This window comes from Tursiops truncatus, chromosome 9 (assembly GCF_011762595.2).
Source record: "Tursiops truncatus isolate mTurTru1 chromosome 9, mTurTru1.mat.Y, whole genome shotgun sequence".
Classification (NCBI taxonomy): Eukaryota; Metazoa; Chordata; class Mammalia; order Artiodactyla; family Delphinidae; genus Tursiops; species Tursiops truncatus.
In genome coordinates, this window is record NC_047042.1 from 82,146,886 (window position 1) to 82,167,684 (window position 20,799).

At 41.1% G+C, this 20,799-nt stretch overlaps 1 protein-coding gene across 3 annotated transcripts in view; it reads left to right on the plus strand.

Moving 5' to 3' along the window:
• Positions 1–4,663: 4,663 nt before the first annotated feature.
• Positions 4,664–20,799, plus strand: part of CALU (calumenin) — a 28,401-nt gene continuing 12,265 nt past the window's right edge. Inside the window, exons 1-3 of one of the 3 annotated variants that reach the window (XM_019924337.3) lie at positions 4,664–4,794; positions 14,127–14,358; positions 18,930–19,123. In XM_019924337.3, coding sequence (XP_019779896.1) covers positions 14,138–14,358; positions 18,930–19,123 — 415 coding nt within the window. In that variant the 5' untranslated portion in view covers positions 4,664–4,794; positions 14,127–14,137. Of the gene's footprint in view, positions 4,795–13,915; positions 13,944–14,126; positions 14,359–18,929; positions 19,124–19,196; positions 19,391–20,799 lie in introns of those variants that run through there. The other 2 variants (XM_019924321.3, XM_019924328.3) reach the window with 2 other exon arrangements.

Below are 20,799 nucleotides of genomic sequence, written 5' to 3' on the forward strand. Positions count from 1 at the left end.
TCCTAGGTCCTTCCCATCAGTAACAAATGTGCTGGTATTTCTCCGAAACATAACTGTTATTTCTTCCATTTGAAAACATAACAAAATAAAACAAAACCTCTCTTGGCCCCTCTGCCCACTCTGCTCCCCTTTATAGTAAACTCCCTGAAAGGGTTTCCAACATCGTGCTTCACATTCTCTCTCTAACCCCTCCACTACCCCACCAAACCTGATCTTCACATTGCTAAAGCCAATGGTCAATCTCTCCTCAGCTCACTCTTAGTGCGTAACATACGTGATTTCTCCTGGAAACACTTCCTTCACTTGGCGTCTAGAGCACTATGCTCTCCTCCTCCTTCACTGGCTTTTCTCCTCAGTTTCCTTTGCTACTTCATTCTCATCAACACCCCACCACCACCACCACCATCTCCAAACACTAGAAATTTCCAGGACTCAGTCTTGGGTCTCTTCTAATCAAAACACATGGTTTTATACCACACATAAACCAGTTACTCCTAAATTTATATCTCTAGTCCAGACACTGTGAGCTCCAACTGCCTACTTGACATCTCCGTTTGAATATCTAATAGGCATCTCAATATGTCCAAAACTAATCTCTCAATAGTATCCCTCAAGACTTGCTCCCCACAAGGTCTTTTCTATCCTAGTAAATACAGCTCCATTTTTTTACTTGCTCAAAACCTTGCAGTCATCCTTGAGTCCTCTCTCTCCACCCCATTTCCAACCCATCAGGAAACCCTTTTACACTATTGATACTTTCAAGATATATGCACAGTCTGACCCTCCTCACTGTTTCTACTGTTACTACCTTGGACCAAGCCATCATCACCTGGATTGTTGCAAAAGCCTCCGAAGTGGGTGACTTGTTTCTAATCTTAACCTCCTCAATCTAATGTGACCCTTTTAAAATCTTAGGTCATGTCACTTCTCTGCTCCAATGAGAAGTGGAAACCTTCCAGTGGCTTCCCATCTGTATTAGTTAAGGTAATGCTACCTCTGTAAGAGATAAACCCCGATATATCAGTGGCATAAAATAACCAACAGAAGTTCATTTCTCACACACAGAAAAGCCCAAAAAGGGTGTTCATGGAGTGGCTCTTTAACAGGACCCTGGGCTCCTTCTATCTTGTGACTTGCTATCTGCACTACACAGTTTCCAGGGTTGCCACAGAAAGAGAAAGAGCTTGGAGAATGGCATGTGGCAGGTTTGCATGGCCAGTACTGGAAGTAGTGGACATCATTTCTGCCTCTCTTCCCTTGGCCAGAGCTCAGTCACGTGGCCATGCTGTAAGGTGGCTGGGAAATGTCTAGCTGTGTCACAGGATGAAGAAGAAACAGTTTGGTAAATAATTAGCCAGTCTCTTCTACATCACTTCACTCATAGTAGCAGCTAAAGTCCTTACAATGGCCTAAAGGCCCTGCATGGTGTCCCTCTCCCCTTTACCGCCATCCCTGCTACTACCTCCCTGACCTCATGTCCTCCACTCTCCTCAGTTACTGTACCCAGCCACCCTGACTTCCTGCTGCTGCTCAAACACTCCAGCAGGCTTCAGCTCAGGGCCTTTGCCCTCGCTGTTCCCTTTCCCCGGGATGTTCTTAACCACCTTCAGATGTTCACTCACATGTCATCCTCTCCATAAGCCGTCCCTGGCCACCCTCTCAAAGACTGCAATTCCACTGCTGACAGTCCTGACACCCACTTTTCTCCCTTCCTGCCTTATGTTATTCCGTGGTACCTATCACCACTTCTCATTCTATATATTTTGCTTTTTTATCTTGTTTATTGGCCGCATACCAGAATATGAGCACCATGAGAGAGTTTGTTCCATTGCGTTCACTGCTGTATCCCCAGTGCCTAGAAGAGTGTCTTGCATACAGGAAGCAGTACATTCATTTGTGGAGTGAATGTTCAGCAGCACCACATGAGCAGAGTTGGGATGCTTGCAGAACACCATCAGCCTTTTGAGGCCGACATCACGATACCTGCCATAAACAGTCCTTCAGTGCTTCTCTCAGAGACAGAATCCACAGTTAGATGGGCCTTTGATACAGCTATGGTGACACTTCTTATGTGTGTCAGCCCTCATGGCCTTTTCCTCCTCTGCTTTCCTTCTAACTCTTGGGCTCCCATGAGGCCTAATCTGTTTTGCTCTCCTCAGAAAGCTCATGTGTTCTCATGGCTCCACCAGCTGCTGCCTGGCCAGTGACCCTAAGTATCTCCTCCAACCTATTGGTTCTTTCTTTATCGATGTTCTGCCATCACCTTAACTCATCATGTTTTGAATTCAACGCAGTTCCCCCGTCTTCCACTCATCTAGCTCATTCTCCCAGTTTCCTATGATTACAGCTTTAATTTTTTTTTTTTTTTTTTTTTTTTTTTGCGGTACGCGGGCCTCTCACTGTCGGGGCCTCTCCCGTTGCGGAGCGCAGGCTCCGGACGCGCAGGCTCAGAGGCCATGGCTCACGGGCCTAGCCGCTCTGCGGCATGTGGGATCTTCCTGGACCGGGGCACGAACCCGTGTCCCCTGCATCAGCAGGCGGACTGTCAACCACTGCGCCACCAGGGAAGCCCTACAGCTTTAAATTTTTGAATGCACCTTCTTCATTTCCTTCTTCCAAGGCGTCACTGAGTCCAGGAAATTGTTGTTCCCACTTTTAAAAGTTCCCTTGTATAGAAGTGTTCATTTGCATTTCTCTTGCTTTGCCTAGGCCAAGCCCTCATCCACAGGGAATCAGGGCTGACAGGCCCCATCTCTGGCAGAGTCCCACTAGCTTATCCAGCTTCTTCTAGGACACTTCCAGGATGGTGGCTCTCCCACTAGGCTGCACGTCCTTGAGGGCAGGGACCGTGTCCTATTCTTTGTGGGTTCACCAGCACCTAGTGCAGTGCCTGACTTCAAGGAGGCATTTTCAAAACAGTTTTTTAAATATCTTCTGATGCAACCTATTCTATTATAGTTAACCCCTATTAGGAGATGCACCTCCCTGAAAGAACACTTTCAACCTCATTCCATCTGCCACAAAGGTACAAGCTTAGAAACCTTCAGAAGAAGACCCACAATTCCCACTGCCTTCAGCTCAGGCTCCTCAGAGCTCAGGCTCCCCCCTTCCCCTCCTTTTTTTTACATCCCTCATCCCCTACCTGACCTAAGAAGTTACCTCCTACTCTGTCCCCTGCTTGCCCTTGTTCCTCTTATTCCTTTTGCTGAATAGGGCATTCAGGAATTTCTTAGTCTAGCCTGAGGCACACCTTCTTAGGAAGCCCTCTCTGGTTGCCACCAAGGGTCAGGGCCACAACTGAATTCCCACTGGTTGTCAACCTCTCATTTTTTTTTTTTTTTTTTTGCGGTACGCGGGCCTCTCGCTGCCGCGGCCCCTCCCGCTGCGGAGCACAGGCTCCGGACGCGCAGGCCCAGCGGCCGTGGCCCACGGGCCCAGCTGCTCCGCAGCACGTGGGATCCTCCCGGACCGGGGCACGAACCCGCGTCCCCCGCATCGGCAGGCGGACTCCCAACCACTGCGACACCAGGGAAGCCCTCAACCTCTCATCTTGATGTTTAAAGTAAACTAAGTTGCTTTGTATTTAACTCTCTCATGAGCATACTACGTGTCTCAACTGGATTTTAAACTATAGAGGCTTTATGTGCTAAGAACACAGGTTTATAGTCCATTGACATTGCAAACATAGTAGCCCTTATTTAATTTAACTTTAATTTCATGACGTGAAAATGAATGAATAAGTTAATAATTTCCTGTGTTCCTCTTCAATCAGGGGCATTCTATTGGTTCCACCCATTCAGTTCACTTAACATTATTAGGCATTTACTTTGAACTGGGCAGTAAGCTCAAAGTTGTAGGTACAAAGATGAATAAAGGCAGATCTCTCCCCTGGAGCTTAGTCTGGAGGAGGACAAATGGATAAGCAGCATTATATAGCAAAATTTGGCAAAGTGTACCAAAGATGCAAAGTGCTATGAAGGTAAATAAGGGAGGAATTACTATGCTTAGTGAGGTCAGGAAAGGCTTCTAGAGCTAACATCTAAACAGTGATTTCTGTGAACCGGGACTTCTATTGTCATTCACAAGGCAGAGAATCTGGAAAACGCCCTCACTCCTGGTTGATAATGAAAGACTGTGGAGATGTGAAAGGGCGGGCAGTTAGGAAACACCGAGATGGTGGTTGCCCGAGCGCGACACCCGAGAAGTGGTGGGAGATGAAGCCGGAGCCAGCGACTGAAGTTCTGTACGATACTCCATTTAGGCGTCAGAGCTGAAGGGAAAGGAAGGGATGGGATTATTCAATATATCAATAGTTGGCGACTGATTAATTCAGATTAATTAGTCGGATTAATTCGGCCCTGGGTTCTCGTGGGCATGAAGATAATTAGGATAATTTAAGAAGCCCTATGGAGGCCGAGTCAAGCGCTGCGAACCAGGACGTGGCGGTCGGACAGCCGCGCCCACACGCCCCCCGGAGTAAGGGGCTGTGGCCCGCCAACCCCACAAGTCCAGGGACGAGAATTGGGAGGGAATCCTGTCCACGTAACTCGGCGCGCTCGCGGGGACGTGGCGCTTTCCAGCCAATCCGGACCACGAGACCGTAGGGCCAATGGCTGTCCGGGGAAGCTGTGCGTCCGCGGCGGGCTTGTTGGTGATTGGTCCGGAGGCTGCCGGCGTGGAGGACAGCGGCGGGGCGCGGAACCGCTTCCGGTTGGGCGGTGCTTGCGCGCCAGAGCTGAGCCGGTGGGTGAGTTGCAGCCGCGGCATCCTGGGCAGTGGGCGCAACGGGGAGAGGTAAGTACCACCGTGCACGTCCCTTCGCCGCCGCCTCCCCCTTGTTCACTTTCTTTTTGTCCTCTGGGCCTCGCTCCCGGCGCGGAAGGGCCTCCTTGTCTCAGGGCCCCTGTTTCTGCCAGCTCGGGGTTCCGGGGCCTGAGGCTGCTAGCGACTGCCCGACCCTCGGTGCGCAGCCTGGGTCGGAGGCCGCCGCTCGCCTTCCCTTGCGCTTGGGGAAGGGGCCTGGGTCCCTGCGAACTCCGGCTCCCGGCTTTGCGTCCTGTGGGGTACAGTTTCGTGCCTGGCTTGCCACGTTCTCTGGCCCTGGGCCCCGCCAGTCACCAAGCCCCTCGTCCGAAAAGGTCACTCTTGTTTACCTCCTGAAGGTCGGAGTGCAGTCAGATAACGGTATTGTTACAGCTCCCTGCCACTTCCCACACTTGGGCCTGCTTGTGTCCGCCAGCTCCGCCCCAGGGCCACATCCCGAGAGGACATCTGCATCTGCCAAGAAGGTCGTGTTCGCTGACTTTGAGGGTGTAGAAACAAGGGGGAAGAAAGCATGAAGACACTATGTGATTTTTTTTTTTAACTCTCTATAATTTTAAAGAAAAGACGGAATATTTCGAGCTTCCATGTTTGGCCTCACGCTTCGGTCAGCGAAGGAAAGTAGTTTTAAAAGCTTCATTAAAGGATTGTATCTTTACCTTGTTTCGTTGCTTCTAGCTCCACACCCTAGTTCTGATTTTTGGCATACTGTGTTCATCAATAAACTTAATTCCCTACAGCTGCCCTGATTAAGAGTCGAGTGATTTGCAGTTCCAAAAGCTGCTTTTGCATGAAGGCAAAAAGCTCCCTGGGTCTCCTACTAAAACTTCAGGGCCTTTGATCTGAATTCCTAAGTGTACAAAGTCCCAGAATAGTGTCTTTGAGAGTTGAATTACACTCACTTCCTGGCATGAACCATAAAGTCTACGTTAATGAGTCAGGAATAAGGTTGCTTCTAATTTGTTTTTGTAGCTTGGAGGTAGAGAACCGTGGAATTTTTGATAAATTATTCTTTGCCATAGAATGGCACTTGACACAAGACAAATGCATGTTTGACCTCATTCAGTAGATTTAGTTAACCGGGTTCCAAACGGTGGTCATCATTGAAGAATTTATGTATTGTACTACAAATGAGGGTCCAGAGGTAACCTGTAAATTGTATTTGTGTGGCGAGAGATCTGAGCTTACCTGGGCCTAATCTGAGATTTTCAGGGATTCAGCGGTCTCCAATAGGATTCTTTTGAGAATCACAACTAGGAGAAACATGAGCTAACAAAGATGAATTGAGTATGCCTGAGTGGATAGTAGTACTCAGACACAGCTTTGAAATCAACTCTTAATCATCACTGTTAATATAATCGTTTGCTTCCATTCATCCAGTGATGTGTCAAAAGATACGGCATTTTATGTACATTTCACCAGTACTGGAGATCAGTACACTGATTTTAACACACATTTTCTCTGTGTGTGGCACAGGCATGGTATAGCCAGGGATAGCCATTAGAGATGCTTGCTAGGCCTAGTTGTAGGTCCTAGTTGTAAGGTCCTAGTTCCCTGTCTTTATGAACTCTTAAATACGGATGTTGTTGATGCTGTGATTTATGTATTAGAGTTAAGACAGCTGAAATAACACTTTTCTTGTTGCTGGCTGATGGCCAGATCCGGTAAGGGGAATTGGGGGTTGGGGAGCACTGGCAGCTGGCAGGAACTTTGTTGCTCCCAAGTACAGTCCAACTAATCCAATAAAATGTTTTGGTGTACAGAAAGTGCAAGACACTGTGTTAAGGACTATAGAGGGGAATTAATTTATATTAATTTATATTAAGCTGAGATCCCTGCCTTCCAAAAATGTACATCTACAGAGGAGCTAAGGAGACAACTTAAGATAGCCTATGATCCTTATTGTGGAATGGTACGAACAAGTCTTATAAAAGTTGAGAGGAATGTGTGCAGATCACTTCCAGCTGGAGTGATCATAGTAGGTAGGTCTTTTCATCTAGGATTTTAAAATTATATTTATTTACATTTGGCACTAAAGCAAGGATTCCCAAGCATTTTATGCATGTTACACATGCACAGCAAATTACAACTAGAAACCAAAACTCTTGTCTCTACATTTTACATGGTATTCCTACAGTAATTAATTATGTATTGAAGTTTCATCTGCCAAAAGGAAACTTTGATTCTCCCAGAGTTTCTAAGAACTTATTTCTTAAAGGAAATTTTCTTTACTCTGTAGCAAGAAAAATTTTAAGTTTATACTGGGTTGCTTTGGTTATAGAACTAATGAAACCTGAGTAATAGTTTGTCATTTCAAAGCTTTTCTTCTACAGCCAAAGTTTGCACTTTTATATACTCAACTATCTTATAAACGTATGCCCTCAATTACACAAATAATTTAATTAGGATATATTAATGAACTAGAATGAATTAGAATATATTAATGTAAATTTGTTCCATCGATCGCTAGAGAAATGTTGAATAAATGGTTTGTCATTATCATAACTTTTATCAAATCATGAAGGGTGACATTATTACTTTTTTTTTTTTTTTTTTTTTTTGCGGTACGCGGGCCCGTCACTGTTGTGGCCTCTCCCGTTGCGGAGCACAGGCTCCGGACGCGCAGGCTCAGCGGCCATGGCTCAAGGGCCCAGCCGCTCCGCGGCATGTGGGATCTTCCCGGACCGGGGCACGAACCCACGTCCCCTGCATGGATCGACAGGCGGACTCTCAACCACTGCGCCACCAGGGAAGCCCGACATTATTACTTTAATATGATAGTCCATTGGTGGTACTTGTACTAAAGTCTGAAAGTGAAGAATGTCAGATAGATAACCAGATACCTTTAATTCCCAGACTTTATAACCTGAGCCTTAGTATAGTTAAATTGCTGTCAGGCTCTTGCCCTCAATCCCCAATTGAAGTAGACACTTAAGCATTGAGATTCTGCTTTTGCTGCACTATAAAGGAATGCCTTTTTTTCTCCCCCCCCTAAATATCCAACTCACAGAACTGGAATTTTACCACCACACCCATTTCTCCCACTATTAACATTGAGCAGTGGGTCTTTGTTCAACCAGAATAACTGTGGGGTCACCCGCTGTTAATGTTCTTGAGAAGTTGAATTTAATCTAGACATCTAAATTCCCCTGAAAAAACTTACTTTTAAGTGTTCTGTGACCAGTGGATTTTTATAAAAAATGATTGCGAAGGAGGGGAGAAATGGCATGAATTTAGAGCTGTCAAGCAAATTTTTGAATGGATAAAACTAATTCTTAAGGCTTATCATTGTTTTTGAAAGAAATTCAAGTCTATGCTGTTACCTTTTTTTCCTTATAAATTAACTGGAACAATTCATGAAAATAACTTTGCAGGAGACCATTATTGGTGACATGTTGCAAAAGTATGATAGTAACATGATACCTTTTCTGTTCTAGCCCTTTATTTGTGTCTCTAACATCGTGTGATGCAGTAGAAGTATAATACAAGCCATGTATGTAACTTTAGATTTACAGGTGAATATTTTAAACATGTGAAATTAATTTTAATAATTTAATCCAGTACACACAAAAATACCATTCTTTTGACATAAAGTGTAACACACCACTTGTGAATTCACACTAGCCACATTTCAACTGCTTGGTAGCCACATGTAGCTAGTAGCTCTTGTCCTGGACAGTGCAGGTCTAGTTTTCTGTTTGTTCAAGAAAAAATATTAAATGTTACCCTTGGTGAGGGAGGGACAGAATTTGAGGAAGAGAAACTTATAGGTCATTTGAGAAATGGGAGATGGGGAGATGCATTTTTCACAGCCATTGATTTACCTTTAGATCACATGGTAAGTTCACAGGCCTTCCTCAAAAAAGAAATAAAATCTCAAATAACCTAACCCTACCACCTGAAAGAATTAGAAGAACAAACAAAACCTAAAGTCAGCAGAAAGAGGAAATAATAAAGATCAGAGAGGAAATAGAGATTTAAAAAACAATAGAAAAAGTCAGCAAAACCTAGAGCTGGTTCTTTGAAAGGGTAAACAAAATTGACAAACCTGTGGCCAGACTCACCTAGACCATATGGTAAAAACTCATACAACCAAGTCCTTCATTTATGTATTATATTATGTTTTCCTAATGTTCTGTTATCCATTGATGAATAGCTGTCATGACGGAGAAAGAGAAGGATCTTAGCTTTCTATTATTTGGTTTCCATTTGGTTGAAAAGAGAAAGATGCTTCAGAAATAACTGCACTAATGTAGTTCTTCAGATGCCTTGTGTAAGAAGTTGTTTTATACTCCTTCTCACATTGTCCCACATTATATATCCTTTGTCTTGAGAGATATCCTTTGTTTCTATTTAGACATTTTTATGTGTATATGGATTTAGATAAATTTAGTAGTCTCTTTTTTTAGTGTCTGTATTCATAAAACAAGGGGCCTTTTGTTAGTTTCTAATAGCCAGGAGTTGATATATGTGGGCACAAAGTGCATAGTTTTTAAAACTTACTAAAGTGCAGATTTTTCATTGCCCACTGCAGAGAGAGAAAGGTAGGACCATTGCTTTGTCCAGCAGGTGGTCCTTGATGACCTTTTTAGGCAGTTTCATCAGTAGTGATAGAAACCTAGATTTCAGGGTGACAGTAGGTGGTGAGGAAGCGGAGACAGCAGTTTCTAGAGACGGTATGGGTGAAGGAAAGGGAAGAGCATGCTTGAAGGAATAACGGGGTCTGAGAAAGACTGATTTTGGATTATGAAGACCTGAGAAGTATTGATTGACAGAATGGAGGAACCTGTAGAGGGGCAGGATTGAAAGTTTAATTGAGAAGGGAAAGGATAGAGAGATGGATAAATGATAAAGCTGAATCACTTGGCTTTTATTCTGAAATTCTTCTTTTGTCACTGTATCAAGATGTTACACCTCAATCTTAAATGTAGTTTTCCCTCTAGAATCAGTGAGTCAATCTGTTACATTTCTTTATGTTACACAGTATCAAAACTTTACACAGTATCCTTCCCAGGCCCCGATAGTGTTAGTGGGCTTAAGCATTAATTCATATTAAAACATTTGGGGTTTGCAGAAGTTGTCAGGGTATTATGCAAGAGTTGTTAGAGTATTATTCTCGGGATGTAATTAGTCATTTATAAAATTTTCCTAAATGGGAAGCCCCCTTGTTAATAGACATAAGGAAAATCCTCTGTTGCAGTGACTCTTGATTTTACTTGATTCTGTAAGCCTCTAACATTATGGATATTATTTGGATATATCACAAAATAACAACATAAAACTCATTCCTTATCTCTGTAAAGGATTTTATTTGTCTAAAGAATTATTTGTAATTTGAAATGGAAGTTTCATTTTGTCCTAAAATAAAGGCATACTGTGATGTTTGAGAGAGCCACTGAATCTAATTTTCTCTTTACTGTTCCACTGATCTGATTGATTGGATTCAATTATTGGAGAGTGGGCTGGAGGGTTATTCTCCTAGGGCAGTGTTATTTTACTTTATAAAATAGGATTTGTGTCTTAAGAATAAATATGTGTTTTTCCTTCAGTCTCCTTTTCCAATCTGGAGAAATGGCTTGAAAATGTTTGCTTTGCTACCTAAAAATGCAAAGAATTTTTATGCTATTGTTTAGAAAGTAATACACATAAAAAGATAATACACGACTGTGTGCTCATTTACAAAAAATAAGACAACACAGCAGTACAGTAGTGAAGTTCACTCCCCACGAACCTTACCTCCCCACCCCATCTCTTCTCCCTTCAGCGTAGGGCTTATTGCTGTTTACAGATAGACGTTTATCCTTCCACACCATTTTCGTGCATATATGTTATATTTTATACAAATATAAACAAGCTGGGGAGATTGTTGGATTTTGCTTTTTATATAAATGAGGTCTTGACATTGTTTTACAACATGCTTTCTTATTGTTGTTGTTTTTGTTCACTGAACATATCTTGGTGCCTTGTCAGTTTCAGTGTGAATAGGTCCGCTTCATTCTTCTTAAACTGTGTTGTGTTCCACAATATAGATTTAATATGTATTTACCACTTCTTTTGTTTAGTTCATTTTCCTTTTTTTTTAAATCATTATAAACTGTTATCATTGAACATCTGAATTGAAGCGTCTTTGTATATAAATTTGGGTATTTTGATGGGATAGCACGAAACAGAACATTGATAAACTTTCAGAAGCATAGCCAAGTCCTAACATTGGTGAACAGCTTAAGAATAGTACCACCTTCTTCCCCTTTCTCTGTGGGTCTTAGGGCAGTGCTGCCACATTGTTTCCTCTGATGGGTTTTCATGAGTCTTAACAACTGTCCAGCAAAATTACCGTTTTTGTGTGTTTTTGAAATGGGCTCTTGGGGAAGTGACTGCCTCCCATTATCTCCTTAGCTAACATTTCTGTTTGTCTTTTTGGCGTTGTCCTAGTTACTCTAGAACACTTTCTACTCTCTGTTGATATATCCTTCTCTGCCATTTCTGGACCTCCCCACTTAGCTGCTTTCCTATTGAACACAAATAGTGCCCTCTTATGCCCTTTTACAGCCTGAAAGTTACTCAAGGAGGCCTCAGGTTGTGCCTTTGTATAATCAGCTAAATTGTGTTAGCATTAAACATATTCCTCGATTTGCTTTCCTTCCACTTTTAAGGAATTTTTATATGACGTAACGTGCTCACCATTAGCTGCGCTAAGCATTTTTTAGTTTATTAAATCCAAAATGCTTTGTAAATCCAAGCAAATACAATGTAACTTCTTTTAGTTACTATTTGGGGGTTACAAGGAGATGGATACATTAAAATATGGCTAATTTATTGGCGTATTTGATTTCTTTATCCCTTGACACAATTCACTTCCTTCCTTCTAATTCCCAAAACTTTGAGGCAGGATCAGATACATGCAGTTTCTTCGTATTAAGTGTACTCTCAAGTCACATTTCTTAAGATATCATTATGGCCATTTGAGAATTTGGTTAGAATACTGGTTCTCAACCTGGCTGCCTTTAAAAAATATTTATGGTTATGGGTGGGGTTCAATGGTCACTTATAAAAACTCCCCAGGTGATTTTAGGGTACAGTCTAGGTTGAGATCACTGAGTTACAAGCAATGCTGAAAGAATTTTTATAATTAAAAAAAAATTTATATATAAAATATGAGCCTTAGATTAGATAGTTCCACTGGTGACATCCTGGGGAAGGTGAAGCCTGTGGCTAGTTTAATCTGCAGATTAGGACAAGATAATGCATTTAACTTTCATGTGATGCTGTGTCCCTCTGTACTGTAGCCTTGTATTAGTTTCCTAGGGCTGCTGTAACAAATTACCATAAACTACGTTGCTTAAAAGGACAGAAGTTTATTCTCTTGCAGTTCTAGAGGCTAGAAATTAGAAATCAGAGTGTTAGTAGGGGCATGCTCTCTGAAGGCCCTAAGGAAGGATCCTTCCTTGCCTCTTCCTAGCTTCTGGTGGTTGCCAGCAATCATTGACATTCCTTGGCTTGTAGATGATCTCTAATCTTTGCCTCTTTCATAATGTGGCATTCTCTTCTCTGTGTCTGTATCCAAATTTCCCTCCTTTTATAAAGACACCAGCCATTGTATTAGAGCCCATCCTACTTGATTACATCTGCAAAGATCCTATTTCCAAATAAGGTCACATTCACAGGCACCAGGGATTAGGACTTCAGCATATCTTTTGGGGGGACACAGTTCAACCTACAACAGGCCTCATGCCCAGTAACCACCTACCCATCCAGTAAGGGAGTCACTGGTCATAAGAGGAAACGAGTGAGTGATAATAGGAAATTATAGAAGTTTATACTCACCACAAGGGGAGAAGCCTTCAGAATCTGTGTTCTGATAAAGGACTAGTTAAAATATGAAAGCCTGGGAAACTCTTTCCCCTTGATTTTTTTATTTTTTATTTTATTTTATTTTATTTTATTTTTTGGCCATACTGCACAGCATGCAGGATCTTAGTTCCCCACCATGGATCGAACCCATGGCCCCTGCAAGTGGCAGCATGGAGTCTTAACCACTGGACCGCCAGGGAAGTCCCCCCTTGATTTGTTTTTTTGTGGTTTTTTTTGATTTATTTATTTATATTTGGCGGTGTTGCGTCTTCGTTACTGTGCACGGGCTTTCTCTAGTTGTGGCGAGCGGGGACTACTCTTCGTTGTGGTGCGCGGGCTTCTCATTGCGGTGGCTTCTCTTGTTGGGGAGCACGGGCTCTAGGAGCACAAGCTTCAGTAGTTGTGGCACGAGGGCTCAGTAGTTGTGGCGCATGGGCTTAGTTGCTCCATGGCATATGAGATCTTCCCGGAGCAGGGCTCGAACCCATGTCCCCTGCATTGATAGGCAGATTCTTAACCACTGTGCCACCAGGGAATTCTCCCCCGCCCCACCCCCCACCTTGATTTTTAATTTTACAGTTTTCTCTAAAACGTTAACCTTTCTGGACAGTACTATAGGTTGTCTGTCAAGAGTTCTAAACAGTTTCTAGCCTGCAGCTTCTCTGCGATTTTTTGTCACTGTTTTCGATAAAGTGTTCCAGCCTTGTGCTTGTTCATCAGAATCACCTGTGACTGCAGAGATTCTGAACATACAGTGTAGAGCTGGGGAATCTGTACTTTGAACAGTATTCCAGGTGGTCCTTATACCTGGGTAGGTTTGGGAAACACAAGTATACAGAATGATAAGGCAGTTATCCATCACTGTACCGTCTCAGTGGTTTGATCTTTGAAGGTGATCATTGGTTCTTATCTGACAACCATCAGAATCACCTGGGAACCATTTAAAACTACAAATGCTTGGGTTCAGCCTCAGAGATTCTAATTCAGTAGGGGAAACTTTTTTTTTTTTTAATAAAGCTTCCTAGGTGATCCTAATAACCAGCCAGGTTTGAAGACCAGACCACTGATACAGTACAAAGGTAAAGTATTTGGAGTCAGTAGGTCTGGATTTAAATCTTGGTCCTTTCACTTTTAAATCTTAGGAACTTGGGCAAAAGGATTAAAGTTTTACTTTGGTGTTTTTGAAGTGAGACCACTTACAAGGTGGATGTTCCTAGTAATTCCTTGTTCCTGTAATTCCTTGTCAGCCTACAATCAGATGAAGAAAACTGGTGAATATTTCTCAGAGTAAAACTGGAAAGTCTGATATCCTACCACACTTTTTTTTATGGATTAAGTAATAATATTTGGGATAATATCAAATTAGTATTGTAACTGGATGTGAGCTTTTAATTTCTTGTTTCATTATTAAGCATACTGCTTCCTGAATGAACTACCTTTCTTTTTTCTTTAAGATCTGATTATCATGGACCTGCGACAGTTTCTTACATGCCTGTCCCTGTGCACAGCCTTTGCCTTGAGCAAGCCCACGGAAAAGAAGGACCGTGTACACCATGAGCCTCAGCTCAGTGACAAAGTTCACAATGATGCTCAGAGTTTTGATTATGACCATGATGCCTTCTTGGGTGCTGAAGAAGCAAAAACCTTTGATCAGCTGACACCAGAAGAGAGCAAGGAAAGACTTGGGTAAGGTGCCAGCTCTCAGGGAGCTAGTTAGAATAATGACATTTCTTTATAAATCAACTCATTCTTTTTTTCTCTTTTGGCTCAGTCACTCAGTAAAGCTGTATTGAACTACATCTTCTGAAAACTAACCACAGAATTGCTACCACTAAAATTTAATTAAGCGCTTTCCTGCATTTCTCCATTGAATAATAGTTTTTACCTCGTTCTACAAAGCAAAGTCATTTATGCATAAAATTGCCAAATACTATAGGACTCAGCTTAAACTGCATCATCTTGACCCCAAAGGAACATTACATGGGGGTTTTCTCAAACCTGTTGCTTTTAATTTTTAAAAACTATCTGTGACCTATTTATTACTGACCATGCCAAGTCTTTGAGTGGATAATAAACTGCAAATTAGACTCCTGGACTGACTAATTTCTGTAGAGTTTATGGTTTCCAAGGATGTCCTTCACCCTCTTTGGTTTCATTGTCAGATATTTGCTTAATCAAAAACAAAACCAAACCAACCTTGCCTTTTTTTTTTTTTAATGTGGACCATTTTTAAAGTCTTTATTGAATTTGTTAAAATAGTGCTTCTGGTTTATGTTTTGATATTTTGGCCGTGAGGCACATGGGATCTTAGCTCCCTGACCAGGGATCGAACCCGCACCCCCTGCATTGGAAGGCAATGTCTTAACCACTGGACCGCCAGGGAAGTCCCTCAACCTTGCCTTTTAGAAGGTTGTAATAAGCAGTGGTCTTAATGTCAGAGTATGTGTTGCTATTTCAGTAACAGCTGGGCCATAGTCAGGTTCTGTGGCTCTCTCAGCAGGCATCTTTTTATTTAAAGAGTTGATTTGGTAGAATTCCAGTTGATTATTTCTGAGGATCTGAGAATGTCTTTTTTAGCTCTTTCAAAGCCTTGCTTTTTAAGGAAATGCAGGTTAATTCAGTGAACATTTTCTCTTCAATGAAAGGCTACCATTGGTGTAACTTTCTGAACTATATTCAAGAGATTTGTCTGAAAAGTTACACCACATAGGAATTTCCAAAAATATTTTGCCCATGGATAGTGCTGTGATTAGAAGACGTTATAGGATTTGCTTTGGGTGGTACTTCAAAATAATTATTCTTTCAACGGGTTTTCTGCTAACTGAAGGATATAATATTTTATTCTTAAACACTCACAGAAACAATAAAAAGATTTTGCTGTGTAGAATGAGAAACTCCTAAAACATTTGAAAGTAGATAGAGAAAACAGAAATTTATCAAAGAATTAGTCTTCTGTTAGGTTGTTTTTCTAACTTTGAGGGACCATGCTCACTTTTAATTTTAATCTTATAATATACTGTGCTAACATTCCAGGCTGAAAATAGGGATGCATGAGGGCGTTCTCAGTCTTCGTGTCTTGCATAACGTGCATGTCCAGCCTACATTTTGGTCTGCACATGTCTCTGTGCAGAATTACTGTTAAATAATGAAGGGCCCTTAGGTTTGGTGTTCTGGCTCTGTGTAGGTACTGGAATAGCTCTGCTAACAGTCTTCAGTAGAGAGAAAATGTTTCTTTTCGTCATCAGTAAATATCAAAAGTTCAACACATGAGCGACTCCATATTTGATTAGAATAAGATGGTTAAAATCATGTTTTTCGTGGAATGTATGAATGAACCAAGTACTATTTTCTTCTCCCAAAATGGAGATAATGGCAAATATTTCCAGTTTATAAGGTGATGTACTGTTGCAAGCAAGAATTCCAGGTGAACTTTTTTTTTTCTTTTAACTTACTGTGGCATTTCTAAACATTATTTGGTACGTGACTGTACATCAGAGGTTGGGAACAACAGAGTCCCCCTTTTCCATCTATCTAGGAGGCCAGTAACTATTAGGAGATAAGATCATTGTCTATACCTCTAGTTGCAAAAATTCACTACTATTTTTAAATCCTTAGTTATAATACCTAAAAGACTTCAGGAAGCACTTAAAAACAATTTTAATATCCAGTTTTTAGTTCCTTTTTCTTACGAGGAATGTTGACAAATAGAAGATTTTTTCTTGTGTATGTATTCTCAACCCCACCCCCAAGAAGTCTAAATATACTTAATTTTCATTTATGTGTCCTTCAAATGATTATTTATTTTGAGGTGGTGGTCCTCAATAACGTTTTCACCCGTGATATATTTGCTGTAGAAATGAACTAGAGCAGTTCATCATCCTTTTTTGGGTCACAGGCCCAGTCCCTTTGGCAGTCTAGTGAAAGCTAAGGGCAAGCGCCTACATATGAATATATATAAAATTTTGCTGAAAATTTCTGGAATGTTGTGAACCCTCCTGGAGCCCATTTATTGACCCAGGTTCTTAAAAAGTCAAAGGATTTGTTTGATGCCTTTTGAAATGTAGAGGCATATGTTACCTCTTAGAAATAATATAAGATCCACTAGGTACATTGTGTCTGTCGTGGAGTGAGTGCTTATTTAGTGGCATCATGGATCTGTAGGGTTCTCCAGTATCATAGAAATATAACACCATTAGCTTCATAAATTTACACCGGCTTTCAAAGATCCGAGTTTAGAGCTTCATGCCTAAAATAGGACATGCCCACTTCCAATGTACTTTCCCAACTGCCTGCAGGCTGGATAGCTAGCAAGATAGGGATGGCTTTTTTATTTTTAAATGGTTTTGTGGTTATTTTTGTTGTTGTTTTTAAAATATGTTACAGACCATATGTGGCCCACAAAGTGAAAATTTCTTCTTATCTGTCCTTTTTCAGAAAAAGTTTGCTAACCTCTGAATTAAACCATTTGGGATATTTCTGTTGGGATGAATAGAATGGCATTTAGCCAACTTCATTAGGAAAAGCCCATCTTAAACAGTCAGATGCCTTTTTTATCTGAGTGTTCCTTCTCTTTAGGCTGTTTATAATAGTTTAAAATTTTCTTTCGGGAATAAGTACCTTGCCCTTTTTTTCTTAATGGTACAGTGGCAATCTTGGTAGCCAATACCTTACGGACACAAACTGGATCCCAGTATAGATAATGCAGAAGTTTGGGGGCGCTTAAAACTTAACTTATTAATATTGTTAAGATTCTACAGGTTCAAGTTGCAAAAAATTTTTGTCCCGTGTCCATGTAGATAGAGGAGGATATTTGAGGTGACTTCTTACTGCTTTACCTTTTAACATTTTAGAGCAAAAGCTGTAAGATTCTCTGAAGGAAAATGCTTGTTAATTACAAGATTTAAGTAATAGACAATCATGGCTAACAGCATGTCAATATCAAGATGAATTTGTGTTGCTTGTATTCTGTGATTCTAATCACTTTCCAGTGTTGTATTCATGAGATGAATACAAACTGGGGAAAAACATTATTTGCTACCAAACGACAGTCTTTTTCAGTCCTACAAGTAACAGAGCATAGGAGTATGCCAAGATATCAATTCCATTAGAAGTTGTTGGGGTTTTTTGTTTGTTTTGTTTTTTTGGCCACACTGTGCGGCATGCCGGATCTTAGTTCCCCACCAGGGATCGAACCTGTGCCCACTGCAGTGGAAGCACGGTGTCTTAACCACTGGACTGCCAGGGAAGTCCCCCATTGGAAGTTTTGATTTAAAGTTCTTGTGACTTTACATAGGCTGTCTTAGCTTCTATAAGTAAGTGACTGCATCTTTAAACAGAAGTTTTCATATCATGCACATATTTTGAAATCCTTAAATAAATCATTTAAAAAATGTCTGTCATTAACATAACAGATCTAGAAGAAAGAAACTCATGGAGGGCAAAGTATATTGATTCTTTAGCTTTGTAGTTTTGCTTTATCATCTGCACCCTAACCCTCTCAGCTTATTAACATTCTCATAATCAGGGATATACATTCTTACCACATTACTTCTTCAGAGCTCTCTGGTTTTGTGGTTATGTGTAAAAATCCAGTTCAAAATAGTGTATAATAAACTGCTAGCCATTTTTAAAAATAAGCATGCTTCTGTCTCTGTGTACCTGTTTTGGGGTTTTAAAAAAAGTAATCTTGACTTTAGGTATAAGTGATCCTGGAACTATATTTGATATCTTTGTATTTTTAACAGAAGTGTTTTGGTTTTTTTTTTTTTTTTGAAAACACAGCTGAATTTTTTTAAAGTCTGGTTTAAATTTTTGAATTTTTAGAAAACCAAGTCAGTGGTTGTGATCGTTTACCCAGAAATTGAGATTCTCGTAAAAGCAATAAAGAAAAATACAAAGATTTGCGTGTTGTTTGATGCTAAGAGTGGAGAACCCAGATAGGAATGGATATTCATTCACTCCTGAATTCTGACCATCGGCTGAAACCTACCTCTAAAGGGATAGTCCGGATTCACTTTTGGATCCAAGTACACCAGCCATGGACTGTGCTTGCCTTGTCTGGATGGCTCATTTCAGACCAGCAACGGGCACTTAAGAGAAAAATTTTCAATGGCCTGTCTGGCAGTTTTGTTTTGGAAACAATTTTTATTTCCATGCTTTAGCTCTGGGCAACACCTGTGCCCACAGCACACACCTGGCTAAGTCCAGAGCCTAGTGTCCTTTTAACCTCTTGCTGGATTTCTCTGCATTTTCTACAGAAAGATTGTAAGTAAAATAGATGGCGACAAGGACGGGTTTGTCACTGTGGATGAGCTCAAAGACTGGATTAAATTTGCACAAAAACGCTGGATTTACGAGGATGTAGAGCGACAGTGGAAGGGGCATGACCTCAATGAGGACGGCCTCGTTTCCTGGGAAGAGTATAAAAATGCCACCTACGGCTACGTTTTAGGTAGGTCCCTACTATCTGGGGGAAAAAGCTTTGTGGAGCCGGCACTTTGAAACGTAACTGTTTTGTCTTGTAGAGTGATTGTAGATAAAATAGACGCGGATAAAGATGGGTTTGTGACGGAGGGGGAGCTGAAATCCTGGATTAAGCACGCCCAGAAGAAATACATATATGACAATGTTGAAAACCAATGGCAGGAGTTTGATTTGAATCAAGACGGCTTAATCTCCTGGGATGAGTACAGAAACGTGACTTATGGCACTTACCTGGGTAAGGGGCAAGATGTCAGCCTGGCAGAGACCATGGTCTTGAGTCAAAGAAACAAATGGGTCACACAGTGAAGGAAAGGAAGAAATTATGCGTTTCTGAGATAGTTTGATGCTGAGCTAATTCTCCTTCCCTTTATTAATTTTGAAGTTGTATATTGTGTATTTTTTTAAATTTGTTTTATTTTGGTTTTCTAAGGTCTGACATCTTTTAACATTGTTGGCATTTCAGATATATTTCCCCATTTTTTCTTGCTGTCATCCCGCAGAGAGACCATTTTTGTAGTAGATCTTGTTTAAAAGGCTGCATTGTTCCAACAATGCAAAGCAAGAGGCTTTGAGATGTCTCAAAGCCTGACATGGTCACATTAAAGTGTTGGACCTGAAATTCAAACCAAATTAGATTTCTTTGTAACTGGTGAGAATAGAAGGAAAATTACTGTTTTTCCTTAATAAAATAAAGATCAAATATAATAGCTTTCCTTGATGAAATTTAACTATTTCAGTGTGTCTGCTTACTGAAGTTTAGAAATGAATTATTTCCCATTTGTTTTCTCTGGCACATGAGTTTATCAGCCTGCTTTGCAAATGCTTCAAGGCAAATAAATGTGACTTTGATTGCTTTCTGTTGATTTGGTAGCTTGTATGCTTGGGCCACCTGTTAGTCATTTTCTTTTACTTATTATACTTGCCTGCTGTTGAATGCTAGGTGGCGATCTTACTGAGTTGATGACTTAGGGTGTTTTTGTTAGTGAGATTCCTCTGTTGCACATGGTTACAGTTTGAGGCAAGAATGTATAAATGTTACTTCTTGCATCTTTATTCTGGAAATTAAGTAAATTTCTGGGTTAAAGCAGGCATTCTCCATCACCAACTAACAAGCAGTGAGTGTATGATGGTCTGTTTCCCCCCGCTGGATAGCCAGCTGTCCGTGTTAATTACAGGACTGCATGCGTTTCTGTTGAACAGATTTTTATTTCTGTATCAGGCTTGTTCTCATTCCTAAGACTAGAGTGGCAGTCTCTCTCTACGCTTGACACTTACCCAAGAACCAAACATATCCTTCACCCAATTAAAAACACGTGTATTAAAAAGTCAGTGCAGATAGAGAGGCATGCATGCTTCTTGCTCTCTGACTGAGACCCAACACCCTCTGATTTATTTGGAATTAATTATAAATGTAAAGCAGTGGGCAGGCTATTGGTGATCTCAATAGAATGGTGTGTTAATAATCTCAGCTCAGACCTAGTCACTCACTTGCTGTCCAGAATGAATCTTAAACTCTTTGTATGATTATGTGTTGAGAGCTTTGTTGCCTCACAGGGCAAATGATTCAATGTAATGGGTATTTCTACTGACTGAGACTGCATAAGCTGAAGCTCTGGCTGGAGAAACAATGTCTTTATAAGGCAT